Below are 19,997 nucleotides of genomic sequence, written 5' to 3'. Positions count from 1 at the left end.
GGATAGAGAGAGAGAGAGATAAACACAGGGATAGATAGAGTGAGAGAGATAAAAACTGGGAGAGAGAGGGAGAGAGAGAGAGAGAGAGATAAACACAGGGAGAGAGAGAGAGAGAGAGAGATAAACACAGGAATATAGAGGGAGAGATAGAGAGAGATAAACACAGGGATAGAGAGAGAGAGTTCAACACAGGGATAGAGAGAGAGATAAACACAGGGATAGAGAGAGAGAGAGATAAACACAGGGATAGAGAGAGAGAGAGATAAACACGGATAGAGAGAGAGAGAGTTAAACGAAAGGAATAGAGAGAGAGCGAGATAAACACAGGGATAGATCGAGAGAGAGAGAGAGATAAACACAGGAATATAGAGAGAGAGATAGAGAGAGATAAACACAGGGATAGATAGAGAGAGAGAGATAAACACTGGGATAGAGAGGGAGAGAGAGAGAGAGATAAACACAGGGATAGGGATAGAGAGAGAGAGAGAGAGAGAGATAAACACAGGAATATAGAGGGAGAGATAGAGAGAGATAAACACAGGGATCGAGAGAGAGTTAAACACAGGGATAGAGAGAGAGAGAGAGAGATAAACACAGGGATAGATAGAGAGTGAGAGAGATAAAAACTGGGATAGAGAGGGAGAGAGGTAGAGAGAGAGATAAACACAGGGATAGAGAGAGAGAGAGAGATAAACACAGGGATAGAAAGAGAGATAATCACAGGGATAGAGAGAGACAGAGAGATAAACACAGGGATAGAAAGAGAGAGATAAACACAGGGATAGAGAGAGAGAGATAAACACAGGGAGAGATAGAGAGTGAGAGAGATAAAAACTGGGATAGAGAGGGAGAGAGAGAGAGAGAGAGAGAGATAAACACAGGGATAGAGAGAGAGAGAGAGATAAACACAGGGATAGAGAGAGACAGAGAGATAAACACAGGGATAGAAAGAGAGAGATAAACACAGGGATAGAAAGAGAGAGAGAGAGATAAACACAGGGATAGAGAGAGAGAGAGAGAGAGATAAACACAGGGATAGACAGAGAGAGAGAGAGAGATAAACACAGGGATAGAGAGAGAGAGAGAGATAAACACAAGGATAAAGAGAGAGAGAGAGATAAACACAGGGATAGAGAGAGAGAGAAACACAGGGCTGGAGAGAGAGAGAGAGAGAGAAACACAGGGATAGACAGAGAGAGAGAGAGATAAACACAGGGATAGAGAGAGAGAGAGAGAGAGAGAGAGATAAACACAGGGATAGAGAGAGAGAGAGAGTTAAACACAGGGATAGAGAGAGAGAGATAAACACAGGGATAGAGAGAGAGATAAACACAGGGATAGAGAGAGAGAGATAAACACAGGGATAGAGAGAGAGAGAGATAAACACTGGGATAGAGAGAGAGAGAGAGATAAACACAGGGATAGAGAGAGAGAGCAAGAGAGAGAGATAAACACAGGGATAGAAAGAGAGAGAGAGAGATAAACACAGGGATAGATAGAGAGTGAGATAAACACTGGGATGGAGAGAGAGAGTTAAACACAGGGATAGAGAGAGAGAGAGAGTTAAACACAGGGATAGAGAGAGAGATCGATAAACACAGCGATAGAGAGAGAGAGAGAGAGAGAGATAAACACAGGGATAGAGTGAGAGAGAGATAAACACAGGGATAGAGAGAGAGTTAAACACAGGGATAGAGAGAGAGTTAAACACAGGGATAGAGAGAGAGATAAACACAGGGATAGAGAGAGAGAGAGATAAACACAGGGATAGAGAGAGAGAGAAATAAACACAGGGAGAGAGAGAGGGAGAGACAAACACAGGGATAGAGAGAGTGTTAAACACAGGGATAGAGAGAGACAGAGATAAACACAGGGATAGAGAGAGAGATAAAAACAGGGATAGAGAGAGAGAGATAAACACAGGGATAGAGAGAGACAGAGAGATAAACACAGGGATCGAGAGAGAGAGAGATAAACACAGGGATAGAGAGAGAGAGAGAGAGAGATAAACACAGGGATAGAGTGAGAGAGAGATAAACACAGGGATAGAGAGAGAGTTAAACACAGGGATAGAGAGAGAGAGATAAACACAGGGATAGAGAGAGAGAGAGATAAACACTGGGATAGAGAGAGAGAGAGAGATAAACACAGGGATAGAGAGAGAGAGCAAGAGAGAGAGATAAACACAGGGATAGAGAGAGAGAGCAAGAGAGAGAGATAAACACAGGGATAGAAAGAGAGAGAGAGAGATAAACACAGGGATAGATAGAGAGTGAGATAAACACTGGGATGGAGAGAGAGAGTTAAACACAGGGATAGAGAGAGAGAGAGAGTTAAACACAGGGATAGAGAGAGAGATCGATAAACACAGCGATAGAGAGAGAGAGAGAGAGAGAGAGAGAGATAAACACAGGGATAGAGTGAGAGAGAGATAAACACAGGGATAGAGAGAGAGTTAAACACAGGGATAGAGAGAGAGTTAAACACAGGGATAGAGAGAGAGAGATAAACACAGGGATAGAGAGAGAGAGAGATAAACACAGGGATAGAGAGAGAGAGAAATAAACACAGGGAGAGAGAGAGAGAGAGATAAACACAGGGATAGAGAGAGAGTTAAACACAGGGATAGAGAGAGAGTTAAACACAGGGATAGAGAGAGAGAGAGATAAACACAGGGATAGAGAGAGAGAGAGATAAACACAGGGATGGAGAGAGAGAGAGATAAACACAGGGAGAGGGAGAGAGAGAGAGAGAGATAAACACAGGGATAGAGAGAGAGAGATAAACACAGGGATAGATAGAGATAGAGAGAGATAAACACAGGGATAGAGAGAGAGAGATAAACACAGGGATAGAGAGAGAGTTAAACACAGGGATAGAGAGAGAGATAAACACAGGGATAGAGAGAGAGAGTTAAACACAGGGATAGAGAGAGAGAGAGAGATAAACACGGTGATAGAGAGAGAGAGAGAGAGAGAGAGAGATAAACACAGGGATAGAGAGAGAGAGTTAAACACAGGGATAGATAGAGAGAGATAAACACAGGGATCGAGAGAGAGAGTTAAACACAGGGATAGAGAGAGAGAGAGAGATAAACACGGTGATAGAGAGAGAGAGAGAGTTAAACACAGGGATAGAGAGAGAGAGAGAGAGAGAGAGATAAACACAGGGATAGAGAGAGAGTTAAACACAGGGATAGAGAGAGAGATCGATAAACACAGGGATAGAGAGAGAGATAAACAGAGGGAAAGAGAGAGAGAGAGAGAGAGGTAAACACAGGGAGAGAGAGAGAGATAAACACAGGGATAGAGAGAGAGAGAGATAAACACGGATTGAGAGAGAGAGAGATAAACACAGGGATAGATAGAGAGAGAGAGAGATAAACACAGGGATAGAGAGGGAGAGAGAGAGAGATAAACAAAGGGATAGAGAGTGAGAGAGAGATAAACACAGGGATAGAGGGAGAGAGAGAGAGATAAACACAGGAATATGGAGAGAGAGATAGAGAGAGAGAGATAAACACAGGGATAGAGAGAGAGAGTTAAACACAGGGATAGAGAGAGAGAGATAAACACAGGGATCGAGAGAGAGAGTTAAACACAGGGATAGAGAGAGAGAGAGAGATAAACACGGGGATAGAGAGAGAGATAAAAACAGGGATAGAGAGAGAGAGATAAACACAGGGATCGAGAGAGAGAGAGAGAAAAACACAGGGATAGAGAGAGAGAGAGAGAGAGAGATAAACACAGGGATAGAGTGAGAGAGAGATAAACACAGGGATAGAGAGAGAGTTAAACACAGGGATAGAGAGAGAGAGATAAACACAGGGATAGAGAGAGAGAGAGATAAACACAGGGATAGAGAGAGAGAGAGATAAACACAGGGATAGAGAGAGAGAGAAATAAACACAGGGAGAGAGAGAGAGAGAGATAAACACAGGGATAGAGAGAGAGTTAAACACAGGGATAGAGAGAGAGTTAAACACAGGGATAGAGAGAGAGAGAGATAAACACAGGGATAGAGAGAGAGAGAGATAAACACAGGGATGGAGAGAGAGAGAGATAAACACAGGGAGAGGGAGAGAGAGAGAGAGAGATAAACACAGGGATAGAGAGAGAGAGATAAACACAGGGATAGATAGAGATAGAGAGAGATAAACACAGGGATAGAGAGAGAGAGATAAACACAGGGATAGAGAGAGAGTTAAACACAGGGATAGAGAGAGAGATAAACACAGGGATAGAGAGAGAGAGAGATAAACACAGGGATAGATAGAGAGTGAGAGAGATAAAAACTGGGATAGAGAGGGAGAGAGAGAGAGAGAGAGATAAACACAGGAATATAGAGGGAGAGATAGAGAGAGATAAACACAGGGATAGAGAGAGAGAGATAAACACAGGGATAGAGAGAGAGTTAAACACAGGGATTGAGAGAGAGATAAACACAGGGATAGAGAGAGAGAGAGATAAACACAGGGATAGATAGAGAGTGAGAGAGATAAAAACTGGGATAGAGAGGGAGAGAGAGAGAGAGAGAGATAAACACAGGGATAGAGAGAGAGAGAGAGATAAACACAGGGATAGAGGGAGAGAGTAAGAGAGATATACACCGGGATAGAGAGAGAGATAAACGCAGGGATAGATAGAGAGAGAGGGAGAGAGAGATAAACACTGGGATAGAGAGGGAGAGAGAGAGAGAGAGAGAGAGAGAGAGAGATAAACACAGGGATAGAAAGAGAGAGAGAGAGAGATAAACACAGGGATAGACAGAGAGAGAGAGAGATAAACACAGGGATAGAGAGAGAGAGAGGAACACAGGGATAGAGAGAGAGAGAGAGAGAGAGAGAGATAAACACAGGGATGGAGAGAGAGAGTTAAACACAGGGATAGAGAGAGAGAGAGATAAACACAGGGATAGAGAGAGAGAGAGAGAGAGATAAACACAGGGAGAGGGAGAGAGAGAGAGAGAGATAAACACAGGGATAGATAGAGAGAGAGAGAGAGAGATAAACACAGGGATAGAGAGGGAGAGAGAGAGAGATAAACAAAGGGATAGAGAGTGAGAGAGAGATAAACACAGAGATAGAGGGAGAGAGAGAGAGATAAACACAGGAATATGGAGAGAGAGATAGAGAGAGAGAGATAAACACAGGGATAGAGAGAGAGAGATAAACACAGGGATGGAGAGAGAGAGTTAAACACAGGGATAGAGAGAGAGAGAGATAAACACAGGGATAGAGAGAGAGAGAGAGAGAGATAAACACAGGGAGAGGGAGAGAGAGAGAGAGAGATAAACACAGGGATAGATAGAGAGAGAGAGAGATAAACACAGGGATAGAGAGGGAGAGAGAGAGAGATAAACGAAGGGATAGAGAGTGAGAGAGAGATAAACACAGGGATAGAGGGAGAGAGAGAGAGATAAACACAGGAATATGGAGAGAGAGATAGAGAGAGAGAGATAAACACAGGGATAGAGAGAGAGAGTTAAACACAGGGATAGAGAGAGAGAGATAAACACAGGGATCGAGAGAGAGAGTTAAACACAGGGATAGAGAGAGAGATCGATAAACACAGGGATAGAGAGAGAGATAAACAGAGGGATAGAGAGAGAGAGAGAGAGGTAAACACAGGGAGAGAGAGAGAGATAAACACAGGGATAGAGAGAGAGAGAGATAAACACGGATTGAGAGAGAGAGAGATAAACACAGGGATAGATGGAGAGAGAGAGAGATAAACACAGGGATAGAGAGGGAGAGAGAGAGAGATAAACAAAGGGATAGAGAGAGAGTTAAACACAGGGATAGAGAGAGAGATAAACACAGGGATAGAGAGAGAGAGAGATAAACACAGGGATAGATAGAGAGTGAGAGAGATAAAAACTGGGATAGAGAGGGAGAGAGAGAGAGAGAGAGAGATAAACACAGGGATAGAGAGAGAGAGAGATAAACACAGGAATATAGAGGGAGAGATAGAGAGAGATAAACACAGGGATAGAGAGAGAGAGATAAACACAGGGATAGAGAGAGAGTTAAACACAGGGATTGAGAGAGAGATAAACACAGGGATAGAGAGAGAGAGAGATAAACACAGGGATAGATAGAGAGTGAGAGAGATAAAAACTGGGATAGAGAGGGAGAGAGAGAGAGAGAGAGATAAACACAGGGATAGAGAGAGACAGAGAGATAAACACAGGGATAGAGGGAGAGAGTAAGAGAGATATACACCGGGATAGAGAGAGAGATAAACACAGGGATAGATAGAGAGAGAGGGAGAGAGAGATAAACACAGGGATAGAGAGGGAGAGAGAGAGAGAGAGAGAGAGATAAACACAGGGATAGAAAGAGAGAGAGAGAGAGATAAACACAGGGATAGACAGAGAGAGAGAGAGATAAACACAGGGATAGAGAGAGAGAGAGAGGAACACAGGGATAGAGAGAGAGAGAGAGAGAGAGATAAACACAGGGATAGACACAGAGAGAGAGAGATAAACACAGGGATAGAGAGAGAGATAAACACAGGGATAGAGAGAGAGAGTTAAACACAGGGATAGAGAGAGAGAGAGATAAACACAGGGATAGAGAGAGAGAGAGAGAGAGATAAACACGGATAGAGAGAGAGAGAGAGTTAAACGCAGGGATAGAGAGAGAGAGAGATAAACACAGGGATAGATAGAGAGAGAGAGATAAACACAGGAATATAGAGGGAGAGATAGAGGGAGATAAACACAGGGATAGAGAGAGAGAGTTAAACACAGGGATAGAGAGAGAGATCGATAAACACAGGGACAGAGAGAGAGATAAACAGAGGGATAGAGAGAGAGAGAGAGAGGTAAACACAGGGAGAGAGAGAGAGGTAAACACAGGGAGAGAGAGAGAGATAAACACAGGGATAGAGAGAGAGAGATAAACACGGATTGAGAGAGAGAGAGATAAACACAGGGATAGATAGAGAGAGAGAGAGAGATAAACACAGGGATAGAGAGGGAGAGAGAGAGAGATAAACACAGGGATAGAGAGTGAGAGAGAGATAAACACAGGGATAGAGGGAGAGAGAGAGAGATAAACACAGGAATATGGAGAGAGAGATAGAGAGAGAGAGATAAACACAGGGATAGAGAGAGAGAGTTAAACACAGGGATAGAGAGAGAGAGATAAACACAGGGATCGAGAGAGAGAGTTAAACACAGGGATAGAGAGAGAGAGAGAGATAAACACGGGGATAGAGAGAGAGATAAAAACAGGGATAGAGAGAGAGAGATAAACACAGGGATAGAGAGAGACAGAGAGATAAACACAGGGATCGAGAGAGAGAGAGATAAACACAGGGATAGAGAGAGAGAGAGATAAACACAGGGATAGAGAGAGAGAGAGAGAGAGATAAACACAGGGATAGAGTGAGAGAGAGATAAACACAGGGATAGAGAGAGAGTTAAACACAGGGATAGAGAGAGAGAGATAAACACAGGGATAGAGAGAGAGAGAGATAAACACAGGGATAGAGAGAGAGAGAAATGAACACAGGGAGAGAGAGAGAGAGAGATAAACACAGGGATAGAGAGAGAGTTAAACACAGGGATAGAGAGAGAGTTAAACACAGGGATAGAGAGAGAGAGAGAGTTAAACACAGGGATAGAGAGAGAGATCGATAAACACAGGGAGAGAGAGAGAGATAAACACAGGGATAGAGAGAGAGATAAACACGGATTGAGAGAGAGAGAGATAAACACAGGGATGGATAGAGAGAGAGAGAGATAAACACAGGGATAGAGAGGGAGAGAGAGAGAGATAAACAAAGGGATAGAGAGTGAGAGAGAGATAAACACAGGGATAGAGAGAGAGATAAACAGAGGGATAGAGAGAGAGAGAGAGAGGTAAACACAGGGAGAGAGAGAGAGATAAACACAGGGATAGAGAGAGAGAGAGATAAACACGGATTGAGAGAGAGAGAGATAAACACAGGGATAGATCGAGAGAGAGAGAGATAAACACAGGGATAGAAAGGGAGAGAGAGAGAGATAAACAAAGGGATAGAGAGTGAGAGAGAGATAAACACAGGGATAGAGGGAGAGAGAGAGAGATAAACACAGGAATATGGAGAGAGAGATAGAGAGAGAGAGATAAACACAGGGATAGAGAGAGAGAGTTAAACACAGGGATAGAGAGAGAGAGATAAACACAGGGATCGAGAGAGAGAGTTGAACACAGGGATAGAGAGAGAGATCGATAAACACAGGGATAGAGAGAGAGATAAACAGAGGGATAGAGAGAGAGAGAGAGAGAGAGGTAAACACAGGGAGAGAGAGAGAGATAAACACAGGGATAGAGAGAGAGAGAGATAAACACGGATTGAGAGAGAGAGAGATAAACACAGGGATAGATAGAGAGAGAGAGAGATAAACACAGGGATAGAGAGGGAGAGAGAGAGAGATAAACAAAGGGATAGAGAGTGAGAGACAGATAAACACAGGGATAGAGGGAGAGAGAGAGAGATAAACACAGGAATATGGAGAGAGAGATAGAGAGAGAGAGATAAACACAGGGATAGAGAGAGAGAGTTAAACACAGGGATAGAGAGAGAGAGATAAACACAGGGATCGAGAGAGAGAGTTAAACACAGGGATAGAGAGAGAGAGAGAGATAAACACGGGGATAGAGAGAGAGATAAAAACAGGGATAGAGAGAGAGAGATAAACACAGGGATAGAGAGAGACAGAGAGATAAACACAGGGATCGAGAGAGAGAGATAAGCACAGGGATAGAGAGAGAGAGAGATAAACACAGGGATAGAGAGAGAGAGAGAGAGAGAGATAAACACAGGGATAGAGTGAGAGAGAGATAAACACAGGGATAGAGAGAGAGTTAAACACAGGGATAGAGAGAGAGAGATAAACACAGGGATAGAGAGAGAGAGAGATAAACACAGGGATAGAGAGAGAGAGAAATAAACACCGGGAGAGAGAGAGAGAGAGATAAACACAGGGACAGAGAGAGAGTTAAACACAGGGATAGAGAGAGAGTTAAACACAGGGATAGAGAGAGAGAGAGATAAACACAGGGATAGAGAGAGAGAGAGAGATAAACACAGGGAGAGGGAGAGAGAGAGAGAGAGATAAACACAGGGATAGATAGAGAGAGAGAGAGATAAACACAGGGATAGAGAGGGAGAGAGAGAGAGATAAACAAAGGGATAGAGAGTGAGAGAGAGATAAACACAGGGATAGAGGGAGAGAGAGAGAGATAAACACAGGAATATGGAGAGAGAGATAGAGAGAGAGAGATAAACACAGGGATAGAGAGAGAGAGTTAAACACAGGGATAGAGAGAGAGAGATAAACACAGGGATCGAGAGAGAGAGTTAAACACAGGGATAGAGAGAGAGAGAGATAAACACGGTGATAGAGAGAGAGAGAGAGTTAAACACAGGGATAGAGAGAGAGAGAGAGAGAGAGAGATAAACACAGGGATAGAGAGAGAGAGAGAGTTAAACACAGGGATAGAGAGAGAGATCGATAAACACAGGGATAGAGAGAGAGATAAACAGAGGGATAGAGAGAGAGAGAGAGAGAGGTAAACACAGGGAGAGAGAGAGAGATAAACACAGGGATAGAGAGAGAGAGAGATAAACACGGATTGAGAGAGAGAGAGATAAACACAGGGATAGATAGAGAGAGAGAGAGATAAACACAGGGATAGAGAGGGAGGGAGAGAGAGATAAACAAAGGGATAGAGAGTGAGAGAGAGATAAACACAGGGATAGAGGGAGAGAGAGAGAGATAAACACAGGAATATGGAGAGAGAGATAGAGAGAGAGAGATAAACACAGGGATAGAGAGAGAGAGTTAAACACAGGGATAGAGAGAGAGAGATAAACACAGGGATCGAGAGAGAGAGTTAAACACAGGGATAGAGAGAGAGAGAGAGATAAACACGGGGATAGAGAGAGAGATAAAAACAGGGATAGAGAGAGAGAGATAAACACAGGGATAGAGAGAGACAGAGAGATAAACACAGGGATCGAGAGAGAGAGAGAGATAAACACAGGGATAGAGAGAGAGAGAGAGAGATAAACACAGGGATAGAGTGAGAGAGAGATAAACACAGGGATAGAGAGTGAGTTAAACACAGGGATAGAGAGAGAGAGATAAACACAGTGATAGAGACAGAGAGAGATAAACACAGGGATAGAGAGAGAGAGAAATAAACACAGGGAGAGAGAGAGAGAGAGAGAGATAAACACAGGGATAGAGAGAGAGTTAAACACAGGGATAGAGAGAGAGTTAAACACAGGGATAGAGAGAGAGAGAGATAAACACAGGGATAGAGAGAGAGAGAGATAAACACAGGGAGAGGGAGAGAGAGAGAGAGAGATAAACACAGGGATAGAGAGAGAGAGATAAACACAGGGATAGAGAGAGAGTTAAACACAGGGATTGAGAGAGAGATAAACACAGGGAGAGAGAGAGAGAGAGATAAACACAGGGATAGAGGGAGAGAGTAAGAGAGATATACACCGGGATAGAGAGAGAGATAAACACAGGGATAGATAGAGAGTGAGAGAGATAAAAACTGGGATAGAGAGGGAGAGAGAGAGAGAGAGATAAACACAGGGATAGAGAGAGACAGAGAGATAAACACAGGGATAGAGGGAGAGAGTAAGAGAGATATACACCGGGATAGAGAGAGAGATAAACACAGGGATAGATAGAGAGAGAGGGAGAGAGAGATAAACACAGGGATAGAGAGGGAGAGAGAGAGAGAGATAAACACAGGGATAGAAAGAGAGAGAGAGAGAGATAAACACAGGGATAGACAGAGAGAGAGAGAGATAAACACAGGGATAGAGAGAGAGAGAGAGGAACACAGGGATAGAGAGAGAGAGAGAGAGAGAGATAAACACAGGGATAGACACAGAGAGAGAGAGATAAACACAGGGATAGAGAGAGAGAGATAAACACAGGGATAGAGAGAGAGAGTTAAACACAGGGATAGAGAGAGAGAGAGATAAACACAGGGATAGAGAGAGAGAGAGAGAGAGATAAACACGGATAGAGAGAGAGAGAGTTAAACGCAGGGATAGAGAGAGAGAGAGATAAACACAGGGATAGATAGAGAGAGAGAGATAAACACAGGAATATAGAGGGAGAGATAGAGGGAGATAAACACAGGGATAGAGAGAGAGAGTTAAACACAGGGATAGAGAGAGAGATCGATAAACACAGGGACAGAGAGAGAGATAAACAGAGGGATAGAGAGAGAGAGAGGTAAACACAGGGAGAGAGAGAGAGGTAAACACAGGGAGAGAGAGAGAGATAAACACAGGGATAGAGAGAGAGAGATAAACACGGATTGAGAGAGAGAGAGATAAACACAGGGATAGATAGAGAGAGAGAGAGAGATAAACACAGGGATAGAGAGGGAGAGAGAGAGAGATAAACACAGGGATAGAGAGTGAGAGAGAGATAAACACAGGGATAGAGGGAGAGAGAGAGAGATAAACACAGGAATATGGAGAGAGAGATAGAGAGAGAGAGAGAAACACAGGGATAGAGAGAGAGAGTTAAACACAGGGATAGAGAGAGAGAGATAAACACAGGGATCGAGAGAGAGAGTTAAACACAGGGATAGAGAGAGAGAGAGAGATAAACACGGGGATAGAGAGAGAGATAAAAACAGGGATAGAGAGAGAGAGATAACCACAGGGATAGAGAGAGACAGAGAGATAAACACAGGGATCGAGAGAGAGAGAGATAAACACAGGGATAGAGAGAGAGAGAGATAAACACAGGGATAGAGAGAGAGAGAGAGAGAGATAAACACAGGGATAGAGTGAGAGAGAGATAAACACAGGGATAGAGAGAGAGTTAAACACAGGGATAGAGAGAGAGAGATAAACACAGGGATAGAGAGAGAGAGAGATAAACACAGGGATAGAGAGAGAGAGAAATAAACACAGGGAGAGAGAGAGAGAGAGATAAACACAGGGATAGAGAGAGAGTTAAACACAGGGATAGAGAGAGAGTTAAACACAGGGATAGAGAGAGAGAGAGAGTTAAACACAGGGATAGAGAGAGAGATCGATAAACACAGGGATAGAGAGAGAGATAAACAGAGGGATAGAGAGAGAGAGAGAGAGGTAAACACAGGGAGAGAGAGAGAGATAAACACAGGGATAGAGAGAGAGATAAACACGGATTGAGAGAGAGAGAGATAAACACAGGGATAGATAGAGAGAGAGAGAGATAAACACAGGGATAGAGAGGGAGAGAGAGAGAGATAAACAAAGGGATAGAGAGTGAGAGAGAGATAAACACAGGGATAGAGAGAGAGATAAACAGAGGGATAGAGAGAGAGAGAGAGAGGTAAACACAGGGAGAGAGAGAGAGATAAACACAGGGATAGAGAGAGAGAGAGATAAACACGGATTGAGAGAGAGAGAGATAAACACAGGGATAGATAGAGAGAGAGAGAGATAAACACAGGGATAGAAAGGGAGAGAGAGAGAGATAAACAAAGGGATAGAGAGTGAGAGAGAGATAAACACAGGGATAGAGGGAGAGAGAGAGAGATAAACACAGGAATATGGAGAGAGAGATAGAGAGAGAGAGATAAGCACAGGGATAGAGAGAGAGAGTTAAACACAGGGATAGAGAGAGAGAGATAAACACAGGGATCGAGAGAGAGAGTTGAACACAGGGATAGAGAGAGAGATCGATAAACACAGGGATAGAGAGAGAGATAAACAGAGGGATAGAGAGAGAGAGAGAGAGAGGTAAACACAGGGAGAGAGAGAGAGATAAACACAGGGATAGAGAGAGAGAGAGATAAACACGGATTGAGAGAGAGAGAGATAAACACAGGGATAGATAGAGAGAGAGAGAGATAAACACAGGGATAGAGAGGGAGAGAGAGAGAGATAAACAAAGGGATAGAGAGTGAGAGAGAGATAAACACAGGGATAGAGGGAGAGAGAGAGAGATAAACACAGGAATATGGAGAGAGAGATAGAGAGAGAGAGATAAACACAGGGATAGAGAGAGAGAGTTAAACACAGGGATAGAGAGAGAGAGATAAACACAGGGATCGAGAGAGAGAGTTAAACACAGGGATAGAGAGAGAGAGAGAGATAAACACGGGGATAGAGAGAGAGATAAAAACAGGGATAGAGAGAGAGAGATAAACACAGGGATAGAGAGAGACAGAGAGATAAACACAGGGATCGAGAGAGAGAGATAAACACAGGGATAGAGAGAGAGAGAGATAAACACAGGGATAGAGAGAGAGAGAGAGAGAGAGAGATAAACACAGGGATAGAGTGAGAGAGAGATAAACACAGGGATAGAGAGAGAGTTAAACACAGGGATAGAGAGAGAGAGATAAACACAGGGATAGAGAGAGAGAGAGATAAACACAGGGATAGAGAGAGAGAGAAATAAACACCGGGAGAGAGAGAGAGAGAGATAAACACAGGGACAGAGAGAGAGTTAAACACAGGGATAGAGAGAGAGTTAAACACAGGGATAGAGAGAGAGAGAGATAAACACAGGGATAGAGAGAGAGAGAGAGAGATAAACACAGGGAGAGGGAGAGAGAGAGAGAGAGATAAACACAGGGATAGATAGAGAGAGAGAGAGATAAACACAGGGATAGAGAGGGAGAGAGAGAGAGATAAACAAAGGGATAGAGAGTGAGAGAGAGATAAACACAGGGATAGAGGGAGAGAGAGAGAGATAAACACAGGAATATGGAGAGAGAGATAGAGAGAGAGAGATAAACACAGGGATAGAGAGAGAGAGTTAAACACAGGGATAGAGAGAGAGAGATAAACACAGGGATCGAGAGAGAGAGTTAAACACAGGGATAGAGAGAGAGAGAGATAAACACGGTGATAGAGAGAGAGAGAGAGTTAAACACAGGGATAGAGAGAGAGAGAGAGAGAGAGAGATAAACACAGGGATAGAGAGAGAGAGAGAGTTAAACACAGGGATAGAGAGAGAGATCGATAAACACAGGGATAGAGAGAGAGATAAACAGAGGGATAGAGAGAGAGAGAGAGAGAGGTAAACACAGGGAGAGAGAGAGAGATAAACACAGGGATAGAGAGAGAGAGAGATAAACACGGATTGAGAGAGAGAGAGATAAACACAGGGATAGATAGAGAGAGAGAGAGATAAACACAGGGATAGAGAGGGAGGGAGAGAGAGATAAACAAAGGGATAGAGAGTGAGAGAGAGATAAACACAGGGATAGAGGGAGAGAGAGAGAGATAAACACAGGAATATGGAGAGAGAGATAGAGAGAGAGAGATAAACACAGGGATAGAGAGAGAGAGTTAAACACAGGGATAGAGAGAGAGAGATAAACACAGGGATCGAGAGAGAGAGTTAAACACAGGGATAGAGAGAGAGAGAGAGATAAACACGGGGATAGAGAGAGAGATAAAAACAGGGATAGAGAGAGAGAGATAAACACAGGGATAGAGAGAGACAGAGAGATAAACACAGGGATCGAGAGAGAGAGAGAGATAAACACAGGGATAGAGAGAGAGAGAGAGAGATAAACACAGGTATAGAGTGAGAGAGAGATAAACACAGGGATAGAGAGTGAGTTAAACACAGGGATAGAGAGAGATAAACACAGGGATAGAGAGAGAGAGAGATAAACACAGGGATAGAGAGAGAGAGAAATAAACACAGGGAGAGAGAGAGAGAGAGAGAGATAAACACAGGGATAGAGAGAGAGTTAAACACAGGGATAGAGAGAGAGTTAAACACAGGGATAGAGAGAGAGAGAGATAAACACAGGGATAGAGAGAGAGAGAGATAAACACAGGGAGAGGGAGAGAGAGAGAGAGAGATAAACACAGGGATAGATAGAGATAGAGAGAGATAAACACAGGGATAGAGAGAGAGAGATAAACACAGGGATAGAGAGAGAGTTAAACACAGGGATAGAGAGAGAGATAAACACAGGGATAGAAAGAGAGAGAGAGATAAACACAGGGATAGATAGAGAGTGAGAGAGATAAAAACTGGGATAGAGAGGGAGAGAGAGAGAGAGAGAGATAAACACAGGGATAGAGAGAGAGAGAGATAAACACAGGAATATAGAGGGAGAGATAGAGAGAGATAAACACAGGGATAGAGAGAGAGAGATAAACACAGGGATAGAGAGAGAGATAAACACAGGGATAGAGAGAGAGAGATAAACACAGGGATAGATAGAGAGTGAGAGAGATAAAAACTGGGATAGAGAGGGAGAGAGAGAGAGAGAGAGAGAGAGATAAACACAGGGATAGAGAGAGAGAGAGAGATAAACACAGGGATAGAGGGAGAGAGAGGGAGATAAACACGGGGATAGAGAGAGAGATAAACACAGGGATAGAGAGAGAGATAATCACAGGGATTGAGAGAGAGAGATAAACACAGGGATAGAGAGAGAGAGAGAGATAAACACAGGGATAGAGAGAGAGAGATAAACACAGGGATAGAGAGAGAGAGAGATAAACACAGGGATAGAGAGGGAGATAAACACAGATAGAGAGCGAGAGACTGCAGCAAAGAGAGTGGGAAAGGGAGAGTCAGAGAGAGAGAGAGTGATGGAGAGACAGAGAGAGTGAGCCAGAGAGAGAGGTTGAGAGACAGACAGAATCAGAGAGAGAGACAGAGAGAGAGAGAGACAGAGAGAGAGAGACAGAGAGAGCCAGAGAGAGAGAGAGACAGGGAGACGGACAGAATCAGAGAGAGAGAGAGACAGAGAGAAAAAAAGATAGAGGGAGACAGAGGCAAAGAGAAAGATAGGCACACAGAGACAGAGAGGGACAGAAAGATAGAGAGAGAAACTGAGGCAAAGAGAGACAGAGAGAGAAACAGAGGGAGAGAGAGACAGTAAGAAAAACAGAGAGTGGGAGAGACAGACAGAGAGAGAGAGAAAAGGAGTGAGAGAGAGAGAGAGATAAACAGACAGAGAGCCCGAGAGAGACAGAATGAGAGCGAGACAGAGAGAGATAAACAGACAGAGAGAGATAGGCAGAAAGACAGACACAGAGAGAGACAGAGCGAGACAGACAGAGGGACAGACACAGAGAGACAGACAGAGACAAACAGAGAGGCAGAGAGGGAAACTGAGAAAAAGCGAGTGAGATCAAGAGGCAGAGTGTGAGAGAGAGTGAGAGAGAGAGACAGAGTGTGAGAGAGAGCGTGAGAGAGAGAGACAGAGTGTGAGAGAGAGAGTGAGATCAAGAGGCAGAGTGTGAGAGAGAGTGAAAGAGAGAGAGTGAGATCAAGCGGCAGAGTGTGAGAGAGAGTGAGATCAAGAGGCAGAGTGTGAGAGAGAGAGTGAAAGAGAGAGAGTGAGATCAAGCGGCAGAGTGTGAGAGAGAGTGAGATCAAGAGGCAGAGTGTGAGAGAGAGAGTGAAAGAGAGAGAGTGTGATCAAGAGGCAGAGTGTGAGAGAGAGTGTGATCAAGCGGCAGAGTGTGAGAGAGAGTGTGATCAAGCGGCAGAGTGTGAGAGAGAGAGTGAAAGAGAGAGAGTGTGATCAAGAGGCAGAGTGTGAGAGAGAGTGTGATCAAGCGGCAGAGTGTGAGAGAGAGTGTGATCAAGAGGCAGAGTGTGAGAGAGAGTGAGATCAAGCGGCAGAGTGTGAGAGAGAGAGTGAAAGAGAGAGAGTGTGATCAAGAGGCAGAGTGTGAGAGAGAGTGTGATCAAGCGGCAGAGTGTGAGAGAGAGTGTGATCAAGAGGCAGAGTGTGAGAGAGAGTGAGATCAAGCGGCAGAGTGTGAGAGAGAGAGTGAAAGAGAGAGAGTGTGATCAAGAGGCAGAGTGTGAGAGAGAGTGAGATCAAGAGGCAGAGTGTGAGAGAGAGAGTGAAAGAGAGAGAGTGTGATCAAGAGGCAGAGTGTGAGAGAGAGTGTGATCAAGCGGCAGAGTGTGAGAGAGAGAGTGATCAAGCGGCAGAGTGTGAGAGAGAGTGTGATCAAGCGGCAGAGTGTGAGAGAGAGAGTGAAAGAGAGAGAGTGTGATCAAGAGGCAGAGTGTGAGAGAGAGTGAGATCAAGAGGCAGAGTGTGAGAGAGAGAGTGAAAGAGAGAGAGTGGGATCAAGAGGCAGAGTGTGAGAGAGAGTGAGATCAAGAGGCAGAGTGTGAGAGAGAGAGTGAAAGAGAGAGAGTGTGATCAAGAGGCAGAGTGTGAGAGAGAGTGTGATCAAGCGGCAGAGTGTGAGAGAGAGTGTGATCAAGCGGCAGAGTGTGAGAGAGAGAGTGAAAGAGAGAGAGTGAGATCAAGCGGCAGAGTGTGAGAGAGAGTGAGATCAAGAGGCAGAGTGTGAGTGAGAGTGAGAGAGAGACACACAGAGTGAGAGAGTGTGAGAGAGTGTGAGAGAGTGTGAGGGAGTGTGAGGGAGTGTGAGGGAGTGAGAGAGAGTGAGAGAGAGTGTGACAGAGAGTGAGATCAAGAGGCAGAGTGTGAGTGAGAGTGAGGGAGAGACACACAGAGTGAGAGAGTGTGAGAGAGTGTGAGAGAGAGAGTGAGAGAGAGTGTGTGAGAGAGAGACACACAGAGTGTGAGAGAGTGTGAGGGAGTGAGAGAGAGTGAGAGAGAGTGTGACAGAGAGTGAGATCAAGAGGCAGAGTGTGAGTGAGAGAGTGTGTGAGAGAGACACACACAGAGAGTGTGAGAGAGTGAGAGAGAGTGTGAGAGAGTGTGAGAGAGTGTGAGAGAGAGAGTGTGTGAGAGAGACACACACAGAGAGTGTGAGAGAGTGTGAGAGAGTGTGAGAGAGTGAGAGAGAGTGTGAGAGAGTGTGAGAGAGTGTGAGAGAGAGAGTGAGAGAGAGTGTGTGAGAGAGAGACACACAGAGTGTGAGAGAGTGTGAGGGAGTGAGAGAGAGTGAGAGAGAGTGTGTGAGAGTGTGAGAGAGTGTGAGAGAGTGTGAGAGAGAGAGAGTGAGAGAGAGTGAGAGAGAGTGTGTGAGAGAGAGACACACAGAGTGTGAGAGAGTGTGAGGGAGTGAGAGAGAGTGTGAGGGAGTGTGACAGAGAGTGTGTGAGAGAGACACACACAGAGAGTGTGAGAGAGTGTGAGAGAGTGAGAGAGAGTGTGAGAGAGTGTGAGTGAGAGAGTGTGTGAGAGAGACACACACAGAGAGTGTGAGAGAGTGTGAGAGAGTGAGAGAGAGTGTGAGAGAGTGTGAGTGAGAGAGTGTGTGAGAGAGACACACACAGAGAGTGTGAGAGAGTGTGAGAGAGTGAGAGAGAGTGTGAGAGAGTGTGAGTGAGAGAGTGTGTGAGAGAGACACACACAGAGAGTGTGAGAGAGTGTGAGAGAGTGTGAGAGAGTGACAGAGAGTGAGGGAGTGAGAGAGAGTCCGAGAGGGTGAGGATGAGAACGTCGCGAGGTGTGGTGCCGCCAGGCCACTTACCTGTTGTTGTTCTTCGACTGGAGTTGGAGGAAGTGGTTTCCTGGATTTTCGCCGGGAATTCCCTGATGAAGGAACTGCAGTCAAAATATTTTCAAATTATTCCTTCATTCCTTTCCTTTCCTGAAATGCTCCTTCACTTCCAACCTACGTATAGTGTACACAGTCCTGCAGAGTACATGTGTTAGCTTGGCTCAGTTGGTAGCACTCTCACCTCTGAATCCTAAGGTGAGAGGTTCAAGTCCAAGTCCGAGACTTGACTACCTGTCTGTAGTACTGAGGGAGTGCTGCACTGTCGGAGGGTCAGTACTGAGGGAGCGCTGCACTGTCGGAGGGTCAGTACTGAGGGAGCGCTGCACTGTCGGAGGGTCAGTACTGAGGGAGTGCTGCACTGTCGGAGGGTCAGTACTGAGGGAGTGCTGCACTGTCGGAGGGTCAGTACTGAGGGAGTGCTGCACTGTCGGAGGGTCAGTACTGAGGGAGCGCTGCACTGTCGGAGGGTCAGTACTGAGGGAGTGCTGCACTGTCGGAGGGTCAGTACTGAGGGAGCGCTGCACTGTCGGAGGGTCAGTACTGAGGGAGCGCTGCACTGTCGGAGGGTCAGTACTGAGGGAGCGCTGCACTGTCGGAGGGTCAGTACTGAGGGAGCGCTGCACTGTCGGAGGGTCAGTACTGAGGGAGCGCTGCACTGTCGGAGGGGCAGTACTGAGGGAGCGCTGTACTGTCGGAGGGTCAGTACTGAGGGAGCGCTGCATTGTCGGAGGGTCAGTACTGAGGGAGCGCTGCACTGTCGGAGGGTCAGTACTGAGGGAGCGCTGCACTTTCGGAGGGTCAGTACTGAGGGAGCGCTGCATTGTCGGAGGGTCAGTACTGAGGGAGCGCTGCACTGTCGGAGGGTCAGTACTGAGGGAGCGCTGCACATTCGGAGGGTCAGTACTGAGGGAGCGCTGCACTGTCGGAGGGTCAGTACTGAGGGAGCGCTGCACTGTCGGAGGGTCAGTACTGAGGGAGCGCTGCACTGTCGGAGGGTCAGTACTGAGGGAGCGCTGTACTGTCGGAGGGTCAGTACTGAGGGAGCGCTGCACTGTCGGAGTGTCAGTACTGAGGGAGCGCTGCACTGTCGGAGGGTCAGTACTGAGGGAGCGCTGCACTGTCGGAGGGTCAGTACTGAGGGAGCGCTGCACTGTCGGAGGGTCAGTACTGAGGGAGCGCTGCACTGTCGGAGGGTCAGTACTGAGGGAGCGCTGCACTGTCGGAGGGTCAGTACTGAGGGAGCGCTGCACTGTCGGAGGGTCAGTACTGAGGGAGCGCTGCACTGTCGGAGGGTCAGTACTGAGGGAGCGCTGCACTGTCGGAGGGTCAGTACTGAGGGAGCGCTGCACTGTCGGAGGGTCAGTACTGAGGGAGCGCTGCACTGTCGGAGGGTCAGTACTGAGGGAGCGCTGCACTGTCGGAGGGTCAGTACTGAGGGAGCGCTGCACTGTCGGAGGGTCAGTACTGAGGGAGCGCTGCACTGTCGGAGGGTCAGTACTGAGGGAGCGCTGCACTGTCGGAGGGTCAGTACTGAGGGAGCGCTGCACTGTC

General features: G+C 45.7%; 1 protein-coding gene across 1 annotated transcript in view; it reads right to left on the bottom strand.

Annotated features, from left to right (window-relative positions):
• btk (Bruton agammaglobulinemia tyrosine kinase) overlaps positions 1-19,997 on the bottom strand; it is a 354,337-nt gene that overhangs the window by 123,097 nt on the left and 211,243 nt on the right. Inside the window, 1 exon segment of the mRNA XM_067976821.1 lies at positions 18,417-18,490. Coding sequence (XP_067832922.1) covers positions 18,417-18,490 — 74 coding nt within the window.

Source organism: Heptranchias perlo, assembly GCF_035084215.1.
Source record: "Heptranchias perlo isolate sHepPer1 chromosome 15 unlocalized genomic scaffold, sHepPer1.hap1 SUPER_15_unloc_1, whole genome shotgun sequence".
In the NCBI taxonomy this organism is placed as follows: Eukaryota; Metazoa; Chordata; class Chondrichthyes; order Hexanchiformes; family Hexanchidae; genus Heptranchias; species Heptranchias perlo.
The sequence above is the reverse complement of the archived record's forward strand: the minus strand, read 5'-3'. Positions and strand labels throughout refer to the sequence as shown.